At 41.9% G+C, this 17,756-nt stretch overlaps 1 protein-coding gene across 3 annotated transcripts in view; it reads right to left on the reverse strand.

Annotated features, from left to right (window-relative positions):
• Positions 1-17,756, reverse strand: part of rxraa (retinoid X receptor, alpha a) — a 114,476-nt gene that overhangs the window by 76,252 nt on the left and 20,468 nt on the right. For all 3 annotated transcript variants that reach the window (XR_012179896.1, XM_073478002.1, XM_073478003.1), the window contains exon 2: positions 7,667-7,780. Coding sequence is in view for 2 of the 3 variants with exons in the window: in XM_073478002.1 (XP_073334103.1) it covers positions 7,667-7,780 (114 nt within the window). In the remaining variant the exon portion in view is untranslated. The remainder of the gene's footprint in view (positions 1-7,666; positions 7,781-17,756) is intronic.

The raw sequence follows: 17,756 nt of genomic DNA on the forward strand, positions 1-17,756 counted from the left end.
TCCCTCCTTGCCCCTCTCTCTCCATCCCCCCAACATCCATGAATCTCTCTCTCTCTCTCTCTCTCTCTCTCTCTCTTTCTCTCTCTTTCTCTCTCCCTCCCCCATTTCTCCTCCTCAGGGGGCAGGGGGACGCACACAGTCTGATGACGTGTGGCTGCCGTTGCCCTTCAAATTCCCATCGACGGGGACAGAGGCAACTGACCATAGTGAGAAGAGGAACAGCCAGAACCGACGCTGACAGCATCAAGCTCCCAGTCCACTCTAAAAGGACACCTGAGCTCCCTCACCACCCACTTAACACACAGGCCACTGAACAAACACGAAGTGGACTGAGATGTAGAAACTCTGCTGTAGCATTTTGGGGAGTCTCATTACAGTTTAGAGGGAGGTAACAAAATAATAGGAGAGTAAGAAAGTCTAATGGCACGTAATCAAACATTGTGACCCAATGTCCGAACTGCAGAAGTGACATGACAAGTTACTAAGGCCAAGAAAAATGTTCCTGCATTCCCGTGCTGTTGTTTTTTCATAGTTAGCAAAGCAGCATCGGATGTTGCAAGCAAAGCATAACAACCAGAAAATGCATGGTTCCGGGAGAAAATAAGACTTGATAAATAAATCACAGAAATTGGCCTCTTCCTTTGGTCTGGCCTTGTCCAAATATCTGGCTCTGCTGCCGTTAGCTGATCCAGATGTTCAAACCTTTTGGATCCTCCATCATTTCAGTGAAAAGAGGAAAAACAAAAGAGGCACCATAACTGATTGCATTTCTTAAAATCACATTTTATTTGCACTGCTGTTCTTCATCGTGTTCATCTATCACAACACACATGGCAGTTATTTTTATTGAGACTAAATCATTTGTTTTCTTCATTCTCAAGATTTATCCCTGCCTGCGGTGTACTTTTCTGCACACAAAGAACACATTTCCCACTGTTTGTTTGCACAGTGGGGTGCAGTGTGTCATGAGCCACTCGAACTGTTCTTTTGCAAAGATGACACATGTACTATTTTTTCATATCCCAATCCTCCAATGTTTACTTGAGGTTAGAGGAGGCCAGTGCCCCTCAACACTTAGTCAGCCTCACTGATATAAACATGGCACTCAGGATCAGGCTTAAGCAGTCAGGAAAGCCGGAGCGCCGCCGCAGTCCCTGATGTGTCTATCAGCTAGCAATAACAGAGATAGAATCAGGGCTGAGATATCTGGGTTAAGACGTACACATTCATTTGTATTCATGCCATTCCTTAATTTGCCCATATATTTTAGTGCTGTGCCCAGCTAGCTACACTGTGATTAACATACTGTTCTGTGTTAGGCAACATGGGGCCTGAAGAATGAGAACTTGCTTATTCATGTTTAATTGATGTTAATAAAAAATGCAGGGTTTCTTTTTGCCATTTTTTCCTTCTTTTCCAGTTGGAAAGCCTCACACACTGTACTGTAAACCTCACTCATCGGGTCGGGATCAACTCTGAGGAGAGAAGGAATCTGTGGCAGAGGGAAATTTCACCTCATCTGCGTAAACTGCCTCTGAGAGAATACATTATCGACACGCTAAATATAACTGAGGATGCGACTGAACATGAATTTAAAACAAAAACGACTCTCTTTGGCTTGAAATAATACAAAGGGCTCCCTCTGATTTTAAAAGGAGAAGGAACAATGGGTAAATTTGTATTCAGCTCAAAAATTCATTAGGCATTAAATTATGCTGTACTCCTGATAATTTAAATTTAAATGTTGTTTCCTTTGCACCACCACGATTCAAATTTAAACTCATAATGATAGCCTTTGAGAATTTGAGCTTAGTTAAAAATTCAAGTCTCAAACCTCAACTCTACCGCCCCCAATTACACCGCTGAGATGACAATGACTGCATGATAGCAGGGATACGACCACTTCCTGTATGTCCCCCGTGTCCCTGGCTGCCTGCTCGCCTTGCTCTACGCTGAGTTTGAGCTGTAACAATGAGATAGCATTTCACTCTGATGGTGCTGGTGGGGATTATAGGCTCAGAGAGTTATCAAAGGCTTAGTCGCTCTGATTTCGAGTGACCCGCCGTGGATGGCTGCCGTCACTCTGTGCCAGGACGGAGACCTCCATCTCTGCAGATGCATCCTGGCTGATGCTGCCATGGCTGCTGGCCACCAGGGGCCATGTCACTTTGGGGGGAATCCCACTGGCAGACACGATGGACAATATAATGAGTAATGAGTGATTCCCCATTAGATAAAAAGACTAGCACAGTGGTTCTCAGAGAGCAGCACAAACAGACATATAAAGGCATAAATGTAAAGAGACTGTAGAATTACTGTTATTAGACAAGGAAACTGTTAACCATTTGAGTCTGTCAAAGATCTTAAAGTTACTCTAATCAATACTCTCATAACAACAATTGATGAGCGGACTAGGTTTAATGCGGAAGGTGTCGCTCACACTGACGAAGCCACAGAGAATTGTCACCAGAGAAACAGTTCCCTTTAGCTCCACAGAGCACTTTAGCTGTTTTCAGCAAAAAGCTCCTGCTAAGCCCAATAGACAATAAACACCATCCCAGCACCAAATAAAAGATACTCCAAGTTAGAAACTAGCTTACAGCAGCATCTAGCTTTTTAGCTGATAGCATCCAGCAGCTAAAGAGCCAGATGTTTCCCTCAGGAGTTGGTTTGGAGACCAAACACAGAGCTAAAATATGAATGAATATGGGACTTACGTTCATCTAGTGGCCAGAAATACAACTGCAAATAAATGCTAATGTTGTTCTGGGTATGCTGGATGTGTAAACATGGAGTTTGCCAAAACATTCATCATATTTTCTTCACAATCAGGCCATGTGTCAGATGTTGTGTTGAAAGTGTGTTGTGCCGCCTAGAAGCGGCAAAAGAACTCAATTAATGCAGGTTTAATTTCAAGATGTACCTGTAAAAAGTTGAGACCTTTAATATTATATTTAATTACATTATAATATATTTACACTTCTGAAAGTTTGTATCCATTTTTAAAATTGGATAAAAGCAACATTTTCCTTTTTATAAAACATCTACCATCTACCATCAAGTTTGAGGTTGATTTCTCAAAAATGAGCCTCCAATTATGTGATTTATCAGAATAGGGAGGGATGCTAATCAGGTCAGATTTTATGATGCTATCATTGTTCTCATGTTTGCTGCTGTCAGTCAAGATACATTTCAGACTTAATCCGACAATAAATCATTTAGCTTCACATCCTGATTCATTTTTACAACGAATGCATAAAGCCTTCAAATGCCAGGAGCTTCAAAATCCTGCAGCAGGAGGAATTTGTATATCTTTGGAACCACAGCCAATATATCACACAGTATCTGATAAGTTTAACATAATTAAAGCAGCCAATTAACTGATCAGTTTGACAGTTCTTATCCCAGTTATGACAAACCCCAGTACTCTGGCCTCAAGTAAACACCCTAACATTACAAAAATGTGGAGACTCGCTTGTTGCTGCTTAAGATTAGTCTGGATGGTTGTGAAGTTTGTGTATTAAAAATAATCTGTAGTGTGTCCAGAAAAAATGGGGGCCAGGGCCCATAATCGGCAGCTTGGCGTCCTCTGGCCCCTCTGGCTGCTGACCCAACAGGAAGCAGCCAGGGAGAGCACTGACTCCGGCCAGCCAATTAGAGCTCAGGGAGGACGGAGCACACTGAGGCTAACGAGCTCCCTCTCTGTGACCCCCTTCACCTCTGCAGGACCCCACGATGGGAAATATGAGGAGCCGGGAGCCACTTTAATTCCACGCCCCCCCCCCCCTCTCTTTAGCCTCCTTCGTCTCCACACCCCAGCTTCTTCCCCCAAACCCTGGTGCGTGACCACAAGGTCTACAAACACATGCTGCCTCTGTCCAGAGGCCCACCACATGGATTTTTACTGCCGCGCTGATGCTAAAAGCTGCACACAGAAAAACAATGAGCGTGTACACACACACATTCCCTGCATGGAGCTGCGTCACTTGCATTTCCCTGTAGTTTACTCTGGCTCAGTTCTAGTTGGAGGAGCAATGGAGCCTCTATCCAAGTACTCTGAATAGTAAATGGGTTCCAAATTAATTGGCGGGATTTGTGAGGCAGTGAGATAATTCTTCGGCACTGTAATGAAGTGGGACTGCCGTGAACACTAATGTGGCTTGGCTTCGGGTAGAATGTACTTGAACAAAACACAATCGATGAAGAGTGATGAATCAAAAAGCTAATAGTGCACCTGGTTGGTTAATCTCAGCAGGTAGTGAGAAACGAAGGGCGGGGCCGTCATCATGTGGGTGCGTTTCCGGCACACCGCTCGACCACATCCAACACTAATGAAATAAAAAGGGGGGGAGCCAGTAATAATCATCTACGTCCAACACCCCCACCCCCTTTTTCTCTGCAGGCAGAATTGGTCCTGTCATTTGGACCCTCCAAACACAGACCATATGTGGGTTCAGCCCTGGCAATCAGACTGCATTGTGGAGCAGGCGGCTGAGTTCATCAGGAAAAAATTAGCCCGCCGCTCTGCAGGCCTCGCTCCCATTGGCCAGTCACGCGGCCCGCTCCGTTTGAGGGCACCCCAGACATTCCTGCGGATAATCTTTTCCATTCCTCTGCTCAGCTCGGTGAGGACAGACCAAATCACAGCACAAGGCCTGCATTGTGAGGGCCGTTTTCAAAAAGCCCTGTTTTCAATGCTGTCTCTCTTTTATGCTTTCCCTCTCTCTCACCTCATACACCACAATTCCAAAAAAGAAAAAAACGTTTTTCCCATCATGACTTCTTTTTCTCATAAACTAAATGATTGCCTTTTTTATTTTTTTTTTTAAATGTTCCTGCGGAAAAGCAAAGTCTCGAATGCTACGGTTCTCACAGTCCCTTTCCAGTAAGAGTTTGTTTTTGAAAAGCCCAAACAATGTAAAACCACTGAAACCGGAGCCTGGCCACATCAGTGTGCGGCCTGGAGTTCAACGGATCGCTGCTGAATACGGCTCCCCGGGCGAGGCTCGCAAACCTTCCCAGAAACCTCCTGCTCGGTCGCCACTACATGCCTTGCACCTCCCACAGCAGCTTGTCATTGTGGCCGTAGTCGGGCGGCTGGAACTTTGAGATTGGAGGACAATCAGACGATATGGGGACACTGGTGGATTTATAGTAACACGTTCCATAATTAGACCCATGATTATTACAGGCTCTATAAACTTTAGACTCCAGAGCGGCTGCCCAACCTCTTTAGCAGTAACTTCACTTTCTCTAGAAGTATACTCTGCTCTTGGCTGCTCAGGGAGCATTTAACACACCACTGAATTGGTTTAACATCTTCTGTAGGGAAACAGCAACAACAAAAGATAGTAGAAGCCACTTTTCAACACTTTCACTTCTCCTCTCCTCTCCACTTGCCCCTGAATCGGTGCTAGTCAAAATAATCCAATACAACTTGTATCCTAGTGTGCTGGGCTTAAAATAGCCACAACACAAAGAAGGAAAACCTTTGACACACTTCAGTAAGACTACACTTCTAATCCAGATGCTCCTAATTGTTCAGGAAACACGTCCACCCTTACTGCAGGCTGTGACAGTAAAAAATGTTGCAATCAATCAAGATAGCTCTGTAAAATACACAAAGATGGGGGTGAGGTTGGTGGAAAATGGTGCACCTCACTGATCATGCTGAAACTTGTCCATGAAAAAGTATTTGCCTGTGAAAGAGGGGGTAGCTGGTTCTCATCTCGCCTCCACTGAGAAAAAAAATGTTGATCTGCCAAAGATAAAAATAAGAAATGTGGATTCACATTTTCTATTTGCTTTTAAGAGAATGAAAAATACAGGTAGACAGAACTTTTTCTGTATAGACATCAGGCAAGAGTACAAGCTGTTGGTTTCTCTAGAGATGTCAGAGCGCTGGAGCAGATGGGAATTGTGTCCCTGTCAGTGTCCTGTTTTGAACTTTCACTTTCTGGTGTAGTAACAACCTGGCAACGTGAAACAAAATTGTTTGGATATCAAATATGATTTACCAGCATACTGCCATTCACATTTCCATTCTTTGTTTAAAGAATGACATCATTTGGGGTCATTAAGTACGGCCGTGTTTCTGGTTCTTGTGGGCAAAACTTTCCCAACAATCAAAAACTAAAAAAAAAAAACAAGGAAATCTGTGCAGTTATAGATTTGATCAGTGTAATCATATTGGCAAATTGAATTACATCTTTTATTTTTAAACGCCCTTTGGCAGATCCAACAAACATGCATGAATTCTCCCTTTGCTTATCAAATTCAGATTGAATTATACTGTAGATTGTACAGATTTTATTATTTCCGCTGTTATCTCAAACTTATAATACAGAGCTGTGTTTTTTTTAGCAGTATTAAAGAAAAAAATGCAGTATTTTGATCCATTTCCTGAACATTACGTCCCTAATTTGTCCTCGTTTGAAAAACAGACCACCAAATGACAACAAGAAGTCCGATTTAACGGAACATTTAACAATTTTTATTTATACCTTTTCAAATTCAATGCACCACTCCACCCAGCAAATTCCACTAATGCAGCTAAGAGCACTTCAAGTAGGGTAGAAATGAATTGAATCAAGCAAACCAGAAAATAGATTCATTTGTAGTGCTGCGCAAAATGGAACAAATGGACTGAACCCTGAGCTAACTCAAAACATTACAAAAGAGGAAAAGCACTTGGTTTCTATTAGGCACTGATTGTATTCTGTAACAAAAAAGTGGGAAAAAAGAAAAAAAAGGGGGGGCTTGAGTATATATTCTATATATATTATATGTAAAGACTGTTTAGAACTAACACTGAACATCAGAACAAGCCTGCACGTACTTCATCTTCCGTGTGCTGTGACGTTCTACTTCATAAATAGAAATTCAAATGTACGTATCTAACTTTAAAATGAAACAGCTGCTCTCGTGGAGCTGTTTATATGTTTATGCGACTTTGTCTTGCCAAACGAGTCATGCTCTCCTCACATGACAGGCAGTTCAACTGGTCACAGGCAGCACTGACACTGCAGAAGAGAGGGAGCGAGCCTTGGGGATGGAGAGATAAATGTACCAACATAAACCACATGTTCTAGGCATCTCTGTCCCTGTATTGACTGGCCACACACCAGGCAGACAGATCAGAATATCCACTGATGTCAGGCCCAGCTTGTCTATGTGAGTGTGTGCGTGAGGAGGGGGGCTGAGGCTGATCTCAGAGCACCTCTGTTAACTTGTCCATCACTGGGGCTCCACATGCAAAGACACCATTAAGCATGAAAACCAGATTGTAGCTGCCTCCAAAGAGGCCCCCAGCCACACCTCTTGCCGGAGGCAGTAATGTGAGCATGTGTGTTTGTGCGGCAGAAACAAGCAATACTTACTACACTTGAGTTCCAACAAAGGCCCTTCTTTGTGTTCAGAAAGGGTTTTTCTTTAAAGAAAACGCAAATTTAATGGTAAGACATGACCATTATCTCAACCGAACCAAATACAAATAAATCTATAAAATGACATGCTGGTCTCCTTAAAAAATAATATTTGATTTGCCTTGGATGTCTTGAAAAAATTAAATTCAATGAGATAAGATGTTATGCTGGATTATTAGACAGTCCGACAAAACCAACAAGTATCCAGGTAGCAACAGGTTTGTTTCCACCATCAGTGTTACCTGTGGATAGGCGACGCTGATGGAGGGGACACATGCCGCTGAAACAGGAACAAGCCTCGCCTGAGCGACCTCGTTGCATGGGAGGAGCCAACGAGCACTGGGGCTTCAGGAACCCTGTAAAAAAAGAGAAGAAGAAAAAAAAGAGAAAGAAGGGTAAGATAAAGAACAAACTGAAAAGAAAGAGGATTTTTGAGGTGAGCGTGCAACACTAGTTTGACAAAGGCCAACTACAGCTAAAAAGGCAAAAGCCAAAATTGAGAATTTGCCTTTAGGGGCTCTTTGTTCAATGGTCAGGGGATGAGGAGCGAACGAGTTTGAAAAAGTATATCCCCATCAGCACTTTGACACTGTCAGACCCAGCCCACTTCTAACATTTACAGTTTAGATCAGCCTAACCTCTTCACCACACCAGCTCCCTGCTCAGGTCAACTCTGTGGCTGCACCCGGGGTGAAAGCTCCAGAAAGTGGACCGACCCTGCAGAATACTGGGTACGGCTGGGAGAAAAGAGGTCGGGCAGGGGAACAAGGCTAACAACTCGGTGTGGGCTAAATGCCAGATCAGGCCGAGGTGCCTCGAGGGGCAGGATGAGGATGTCTTACTGTCTCTCTCTGGGGTCAATGAGGTCATTTTCAATAGGGAAGTCATTATTCGGCACAATGAAGCAAATGAATAGGCTGAACCCTCTCTGGACCGAAATTCACTCGTCACTGACATTAACCAGCAAACAGGAAGCGCTACAGTAAAATCCCAAAAATATATTTTTTTTGTGGAAATTATTTTTGGATAACAGCATTCAAATGTTGCAAATTGGAGGAGAATGTAAAAAAATAAGTTGGAACCAAACAGACCATAAATCAAACAATAACTTACACAAATGACCTTATTAAATTCCTGAATATCTCTTAATAACTACAGACCTAAGGTCCCATATGAGTGGCATTTTATTTCTTGATTGAGCCAACGTAAAAACTTCTGTGTGAACTTTACTCTTCCCCTTTCAGGATTCGCTCCGTCTTTATCGACTGGGTAGCTCATGCGGATCTCACTGGCATCGGCAGATCACTGCAAATCCAAACTTTATTCATCCCTCATGAGGACCTTTAAGATTTCCAACAAACATCAAGAGCAGCAGCCGGAGGAGCACCCCCCACCGTCACTGTGCTCTGAGCCCAATAAAGCCCCTTTATTGCCACCATGAAGAACATGTCACTCCGGATGAGCTCAGAGAATGACATTTAAAACAGGCAAAGGGATATTGAATTAGTTCCCCATGATAAGCCCGTCTGGGATGCTGATACTCTCTGCTTATAAGGGTGTGTATGCGTGAGTGTGTGTGCCATGTGCATGTGCTGTTATGGATGTGAGAGGGGGAGGAAGAGTTCATGTCTGATGCATTCTTCAAAGCTTTGATTAGTATTACGGATGAAGCAGGGACTGACAGGGCAAAACAAGTCTGGACCAGCAGGAGCAAACACAGACAGACTAAGATCATGCTGAAGATCATGAATTAAATCAAATAAATGAGGAGGGCATTTTGACTGTCTTATTGAACTAGAAGTCAACATGTTAGTATCTCATTGTTCGCTGAGCACAATGATGCTGTTGTTGTTATCAGATGTTGGAAAATGTCAACTGAAAGAAGAGTGAAGGCATGTTGGAAGGGGATGAGTAAAATTTAACGCCAATTTAAGTGATGAATCAAGACTATGTGTGTTTGATTAGGTTTAGAATAAAATGTTATTAGATTGGGGACTAGTTCACGCCAAAATACAATCAAACATGTTTTTCCTCTTAGCCTGACTCCAATGTATCAATTGAGAGTATGATTGCCAAAATTTGGAATTATGTGTCTCTCGTTATTACAATACAAAAACGCAATGGCCGTGATGAAGATTGGTGATGGTGAAGTTGTTTGATATTGTGCCATGCATACAACTTTTCCTAGATTTTGAGATAAAATGAGCCAACAAAATGGAATCAAAATCAGCCTTTCCATCTTTATATTTAAGGGTGATTTGTTATCCTCTGGGCTATGAGAATTTATACTAAAAACAACTCAATAACAAAAGAATATTTGCATGCAATCTGGGCAAGGAGAAAAAAGAATCTTGTAAAATGTTGATTCATATAAAGTCCTGCTCCATCTACCACAATACAGTACATTCCTGGTAGTAAAAAGGGGGTTGGAGGGCAAACAATGACACATGGTATTGAGCTCTGAGCAACGTCACTGAACATTAAGGCATTAATATATGAGCCCAGGCTCCCCAGTCAAGTTGGACTTTTCCAAAATCAGGGGTAAACTAAGCAGACAGCAGCTCCCCCACAGAAAGAACCCAACGCTGCAAGCCATCCACCAGAGTAATGTTCCCACGGGACAGAGTAATGCTGAAGTATGGTGTTCAAGCACTTGGAATTTCACCTAAAGCTTGAAGACGGAGCTGAAAAAAGAAACAAATTAGTTTGACCCTGAACACGATCTCTGCATCTCAGGAAAAGAAAAGCAGTCCTTTGCCATTTTGCAATGTAAAGCAAATGCACAGATCTATGAATCACAGGAAACTGGTCATTTTCAGAGAAATCAAATGACCAAAAATGACTCATCAAACATTCAGTTAGATTGTGAACGTGCATGAAAAACTCTGGATTTGAGAGGCATGGACTTGTCTTCTTCCTGTTGGCATCATAAATCATTTTCAGTGAAGGGCTTTACTTTCCAAGCCTTGAAGTAAATGATGAAAGTGCGGCAGACACTCGGACGTGTATGTGCAGGTTCGAGATCTGCTGTCATGAGTGGTAAGGCTGGTACGTGTCTTGTCATTAAATCATCTCCATCACGCTGCATCAATATGTCTCAGGCCATATACTTTAGCAGGACCTTGATTACAGAAATCTTTGATCTCGCTCCTCACTTCTAGGCAGCAGGGATCTCATTGGCTTTAATAACTGTATGATCCAATCTTCATGGGACGAGCTCAAATGTTCCCCCCAACGGCAGCCAATCAGCATTATCCTTACGGCCATCATGGGGCATCAGAGCAGTGTAAACACGCTGGGGGTTTCCTCATTAAAGATAGGCTGCTAATGAAATCGCATCCAGCATTTACAACCTTGTGCTAATGAAGGCGAGCCTTTGAGATGGTCCGCTAATGAAAGAAGGCTTTTTTTAACTGCTATAAGGCTAATAAAAGAAAGGCTTAATGACAAGGTTCTAATGAAACAAAGGTGTGTAAATTTGCCATTGTAACAAAACTCACTGATAAGGGTGCAGCTGAAGTATTTTCATGAATGGACAATTCTCATTTATCACAGACACATCAGTGAAAGTGCTTCCAGACTTTACAAGACACCACAAACTCCAGTCTTTTGAAAGAAATACATTCAAGCATTTACGAGAGTTTAAGGGATTGCAGCCGAGCTGTCTTAAAGCGTAGCCATTGTTCCTGTTCCGTGTTGCCAGGGTGATCAAGCCCAAGGTCAAAGTTCATTGGGCCCTTAATGCATCTCCCAGGTGCAATAAAAAGAAAAGCCTTTCCCACGTGGGACTCCAGGGGATAAGGTCCCGGTAGAGCATGCAAAAAGATGGTCCAGCAGAGGAGCCATCAATCGCTGGTGTTACCCTCGTGAATGCCATTCACCTTCAGCAGTATTCTACAGTGTGCCTTGAAAGTCCACGTGAGGAAAAGAAAACCATGTTCTACATCGTCTGCCCTCCTCTCACTATCCACTTAAGCATGCTTTTCAAGTGTTTGCCCACATGTCCTTGAGATATCTATTTCATTGGATTTTCTTTTTCTATAACATGCTATATTAATAGGAGAAAAGACTTCACTATGAATGAAGAGTGAATCATGAAATTACTGTTGAGTAAATGTAATATGTTTCTACTAGACCTGGGCGATAAACCGAAAATTTATTGATACCGAAATTTACGACGATAACCGACGTCATTTTGCCCCTGTCGGTATATTCTGTGTTTTAAAAAAAAAAAAAAAAAGTCGTTTTTGTCTTGTTTGGCTGTGTGTGTAGGTAGGCTACCGGTATGTTCATGTCCCTTTAAGACGCTCGGCTGTACTACGTATACAGCGTGTGTAGTCACGTGACTCCACGCCATCCAGTCTGTAACAAGAAGGGAAAGAGACGGTGAGAAAATGGAGCACGCCGGTTCAAAAGATGAAGCGGCTGCTGCTGCGGCTGCGGTAGTCGAATCTCTTTATAAGAGACTGTATTTTTAATACTTTGTGTTTGAAGGTTTGAGTTTGAAGTTATTTTATACTTTTAACATGGATTAAAGTTCTCCGTCGCTACGACAGATTTCCGTCATTCAAACTTAACAGAGGCGACTTGTGAGATCAATGTAGATCGGAGGAGAACAAGTGTTGGCTGATTTTTATTGACAGATTGTCACACTCTACAGCCGATGGTATCGTTAACAGCGTGTGCGCGCCTGACCAATGGCAGTGTAGTGACCCACACAGGGCGGGATCTCAACACGGAGCGGCGCTAAAGTTTAAACAACTATAGTCTGGACTTTGTCTGCAGTGTATCTGTGTAAACGGCTTCATTCAGCATCTCCTCCCCTCTGGCACCGTGAGTTACCATGGTTACAGGAACGCCCTGAAACTTTATAATGATGATCAATAAGAAGTTTTTGGTTAGTTTGACTGTACAAAATTATGAATGTTGCCTGATTGTAGCTCAATGCTTAAATCTTGTATAACATATAGAACAAAGCCTCAGAGCTTCTTTGATTACTAACAGTATGTTAGTGATGACAGAAAGGTGATAACTCGCCATCAGACTGACAAGGCTGCAAAAGTTGCTGTTTGTATGATGTATTTTTCTGTTAAACGATAAGAGGCTCACTTTAAACAATATTATTAATAATAATAATTAATGATGATGATGAGAAGAAGTAGAAAAATAGCGTACTGAAAAGCTCTGTAGATGGTTGATTATTTGAAAGAGTAAAACTTGAGAGAAGCTTGGCAAAAAAAAAGGTTGATTTCATAGATTGAAAATTACATTGAAAAGACAAAAAACATTTTAAGTGTGAATAGAACAGCTGTTCAGAATATCCTCCTGTAAAACACTTGATGTCTGCATTAGAGAACATGGTGTGGGGTGAGGCTGTAAATCTTATCTTATTTTTTTAGCACGTGTCAAGTAAAATGCCCTGTAACATGTTTCACAAATTACAAATTGGGAATATGACTTGGCTACAGCTCGAACAAACATTTCAGTCAAAAGATTTTTTTTTGCTTTAATCCATGACTTTTAAACTTGTTCAGTTGTTGTCATTTCAAGTAATCTGTGCTTTTCAGCTGTTCAATCGTGTGCTTATCAGTTGTTCTTAACTACTAAATAAATAATATAAATCTTAACTACAGTGTAGTTTTACAGTCCTTTAAAGTGGCATTTCTGTAAATACACAGGATTTTTTTTCTTTTTTTTTTAGGCGCGGGGGGGGGGGGTGGGGGGTGGGGTGTTTACTTATCGTTCATTTATCGTTATCGAGGTGAGTTGCTCAATATATCGTGATGTTGATTTGAAGCCATATCGCCCAGCCCTAGTTTCTACATGCAGAGCCTCCATATTCACACCATGTCCTTGCTTTATGCAACAACATGTGCTGAGAATACGATTGTAATAATTTATTCACCATTAAAAACATTTTTCACAAGCCTTCAATTTACTGTTTCCAGTTACTTTTACTGTTTTCCTATTTTGTATTAGTGGGTTGAATATTTTGAGTATCGGTCATACAATACACACAATAAAGCCCTCACCTTAAGTTCTGGGAACTTGTGATGGTCATTTTTCTCTATTTTCTAACATTTGAAATACTAATAGAGCTGCAACATTTCATGGATTATTGGATCAGTTGATTGAAAGTAAATAAGATTTTTTCCAAATTTTCAGAATTAACTGCTTTTCTTAGTCATTCACCCAAAAATCTTTGAGTTTTGGAATGTTGGTTGGACAAAAAAAATGTGACGCCTTCACTTTGTGCTCTGGGAAATTGTGACAAGCATTTTTTTTGACATTTTGTAGACTACACAATTGTGGAAATAATCGTCTGATTAGGATAAAGAAAATAATAGTTGTTAAGACTGTGTTGTTAAGTTGTGAGACTAAAGTATCACTTGCAGAATTAGAGAGGTTAGTCAATAATGAACATAATTGTTAGTTGCAGGCCTAATCACCACTATGTCAACATTTTTGACAATGCTGTTTGTGTTTCATGCTGTTTGCCTATAAATGAAAGGCATCAAGTACGACACTTAATGATCCTCTGATGTTTGCTTTTCCCTAAAGAGAGCTAATCCCATGCAGCACCGTCTCATTACACCCGCAATTAGCACTCTGACAAAGCCCATGTGCCGAAACAACCTTCCCTTCACTTCGATGCGCTCTCTGTGAGGAGCTAAAACACACTTCAGGACCCATCAGCTGATAATCAAACACTCCTCATCTGAGCGCTGCTTCCCTCTCTGATCCCGATCATCCGCGTGGAAAGCATCCAACCTGTTCCTGTGCATATCTGCTCTATCAGCAAACTGTCTTCCCTACCCCCAGATGATATCCATTTTGAAGAAAAAGAAAACCATTTAAACATGCCTCTAAGCTATTATTTATCTCAACCAGAACAAAGCCTGAGCAGATCTATCACAACAACAAAGCAAACCTCATAAAGATAACTGGAGGCAATCCTGGATGCTGATCGTACTATTATACTTGACAGAAAAAATAACTTTGATATGTTTTACACACATGTAAATCCTTTGGTTGTCGTTTCTACATGTTGCAGACATAACAAGTCCACCCTAAATTAGACTCCATTTCTGAGACCTTGAGGGTTCCTAAACAGCCGAACCAGACACAGGACAGGCCAACGGGAGAAGGTGAACAGAATCCAAGGACATGAGGTGATCCTGAACAAGGACGAACAAGGGCTTTAGCTTTGAAGGAATCCCAGCCTTCTGTAATATGTTTTTTATTTGGTATAATGTGTCAAACCAGCAGGAAGCCCCTGGTATCAAGGTATAAGTGGCTTCTACATAAAGAAACTGAAGCTACACACTCTTTAGAGCCTTAATTTGCTCTGCCTTGGATGAATTAGGGCACCATCAGCCACCTGAGGGCTTCTTTTAGTCCTAATGGAAGGTTAGACAAAATCTCCAGAAACAGATACCCATGAAGACCTTGGCTGGAAGACATTATTCTTAGGTTCAGCCACAACAAACAAAAGCACTCGCGGCAAAACTTCCTCTCGCAAAATGACGAGGAGTTTGATGTTATGAGTAGTCCTCGCTTAGCTGGAAAACAAAAGTGACTAAAATCTGCAACTTGCATTTGTTTCTCGAGTCAGTGAGTCACAAAACCAACCGCTGTTGAGGTCTGGACCGGCAATAAAAACTTAACTGGACAGCTTTATTGAATGACTTATTAAGCCACTGTGTTTTGCGAGACCTAAACTGAGGCGCTTTTGAAATGAACAAGAGCACCTTTCTGTAACTGCTCCTTCAAAAAAAACAGAAAAACACATGCCGTCTGAAATTGAGTCTGCACTTTCACACAGTCTCCGGATAATGAAAGTGGCAGTTGCCCTGGTGTGGCATTTGAAGCTGCAAGGCATCTGTAGAAAAGGTAGAACTGACAAAGGTGACCTTTGTAAAACTGTAACTTTGGGACTGGTATTATTGAGCAGCACATGTCTGTCTACAAACCACAGGCTTTAACTTTGGGCAGTTCTCAAAATTCTTTATTTAAAACTTCTGAGAAACACTGATAGAACAATCCTTCACCTAATACCTTAAACTTAAAATAACAATTCGATTCCATTCATTTAAATACGGATTAAATACTAAAATAAAATGGTAAATTCTAGTGATTTAATCTGGGGTTTTCTTTTCTTTTCTTTTATTAACTTGTTGAAACTTTAAGCAAGTGGCAAAAAAAGAGAAACAAAACTGCACCTCAACACTTCTTTGTCCCTATTTGATACAGCCTTATATAGCAAGAAATTAAACGTGTGCTTCTCCGTTTAAAAAAAATATATCAACAGTCATTATAAACAGCACTGCTGCTCCACTGCCCTTGTTGAAACCGGGGTTATGACTGCTCTCACAAAGCCAGACATAATTCTATCCGTGTGTGAAGAGAACACACGTCTGGAGAGACAACGAGTAGAAAGTGTGGTTGTGGTTGTGGCAAAATCTGCCGCTGACAACGCTCCGCCCACAGGCTTCCTTCCAATTCGATTTCTTTTGTGAATAACCAAACCCACCACCTCCTCAAGTTGCTGGATTGGTTGGTGCAGAATTTTTTAATCTTGGTTTAACACCTTTATGCCAAAACCAAACTTCCAGACGTACATTACACCTGCATTCATAACGACTGTTAAGTTATGAAAAAAGTTTTCTGGGATTGTGCTGTATAACAGTTGGATGTGTTTTGGCTGAGGCTCCATTTCTCCCAGTTTCTCAGGTTCACCGTTCCCACAGAGTATAACCTTCTCTCAAAGCATTGTATAAAACATTACAAAGTGCTGGGGTTAAGCTTAGATGACACCAAAGCAGCGCTTCCTGATAATTTATAACAGCCATTTGTCTCACTTGCTGTGACGTGATGAAGCCAAAGGCAGGCAATTGGTGAGCAGCCACAGACAGACAGGGGGCGGGGTGAGGGAGAAACTAAAAGAGTGTGGTAAATGAGGTTAAAGGGGAAGAAAAGAAGGGGCCGGTTCAAAGAGTGCTTGAGCACGTCAGAATTTTTCTCCGGGGCAAATAGGGGAACAAGGGCCTAACTGCCGCCCAACAGCCACAGCAGCTCCTTGGGCAAACGAATCTAATCAAATTTGCGTGATTGGACACAGAATAAGCTGCGGGGGTTAAAAGAGGCTCCTTTCACCCCGCAAAGGACACAAGGAGGCATTTGAAAATCTACTAACCCTGATCTTTACAGTATAGCTGTTCACATGACGGACTATCTGCCCACCCCAACAGCCCTTGGCACATTGCACACTGGCTCTTTTCTCAGCTGTGAAATATCACCACCAGAAATGCGGAGATAAAACTTTATTATGTGCTTCCTCTAATGGATCACGGGTGGAATTTCTCACAATATTTTGCAGGATTCACCCAGGATTACACTGCTTCAATCTAGCGTCAAAACTGATATTCTTAGCTTTTATTAATAGATGCAATTGGACACAGTTCTGGCCTGAGTTCACAGCCTCGATTTTCCTTGATCATAGCTGACATTTTGGAGTGATCAAAGAGAATCACCTCCAGCAACTGATGTTAAAATAAAAGCTTGGCTTCACAGTATGGACATGAATATTCTGTGAGAGAAAATCTAATGCATCAACAGCAGTCCAGAGGTCCTCCGAGGCAGAAAGTGAGGTGTGGTACAGCGTAGCGACCTGTGCCCCACTCACTGCCTGCCTGAGTCCTGGTGGAAGGTCCCAGAGCACGTTTCCTGTTAGCCTGCTAAATTGACTCCAACACACCCACGCTCCCATCTCTACAGGAGCACGGAGTCTCAAATTAACCTCCTCCGATCACATCAGCCTAGTACATCTTGAATCCGCGTACTGAGGATGTAAACATGTACAAACAACCAAGGACACAACAGGAGGAAGGACTTGTGCTGCCACCCACGTCCTCTGTTCTCTTCTGAACAATTTGTTCTATAACTCTGACCCAGATTCACCAATCAAGGTCGACGCATGCTAAAGTTAGGGCTTGCATTAGCATTTGCTTATTCTGCCACTGTTGCCGTATGGTCTTGCTCACTCAAGCCAGCATAACACATGTACCATCGCCCAAATTACACTCAACTACGCTGAAAAACCTAGTCTCTCTGTGGCTTGGAAGAGACTTCTGGAAGAATTACAGAGATATTATACATACTTTTCTACACAACACTAAGTGTTTGGGAGAAAATGTACGGTAAATAGCATTTTCAATTTTCTGAAAATTGGGAAAAATGCCAATCAAATACCCCAAACCCAAAGATTATTATAATTTATAGTGATCTAATCAGAGAGACACAGCAAAAACTCACATAAATTTCCATTATTTT

Source organism: Pagrus major, chromosome 12, assembly GCF_040436345.1.
Source record: "Pagrus major chromosome 12, Pma_NU_1.0".
NCBI lineage: Eukaryota > Metazoa > Chordata > Actinopteri > Spariformes > Sparidae > Pagrus > Pagrus major.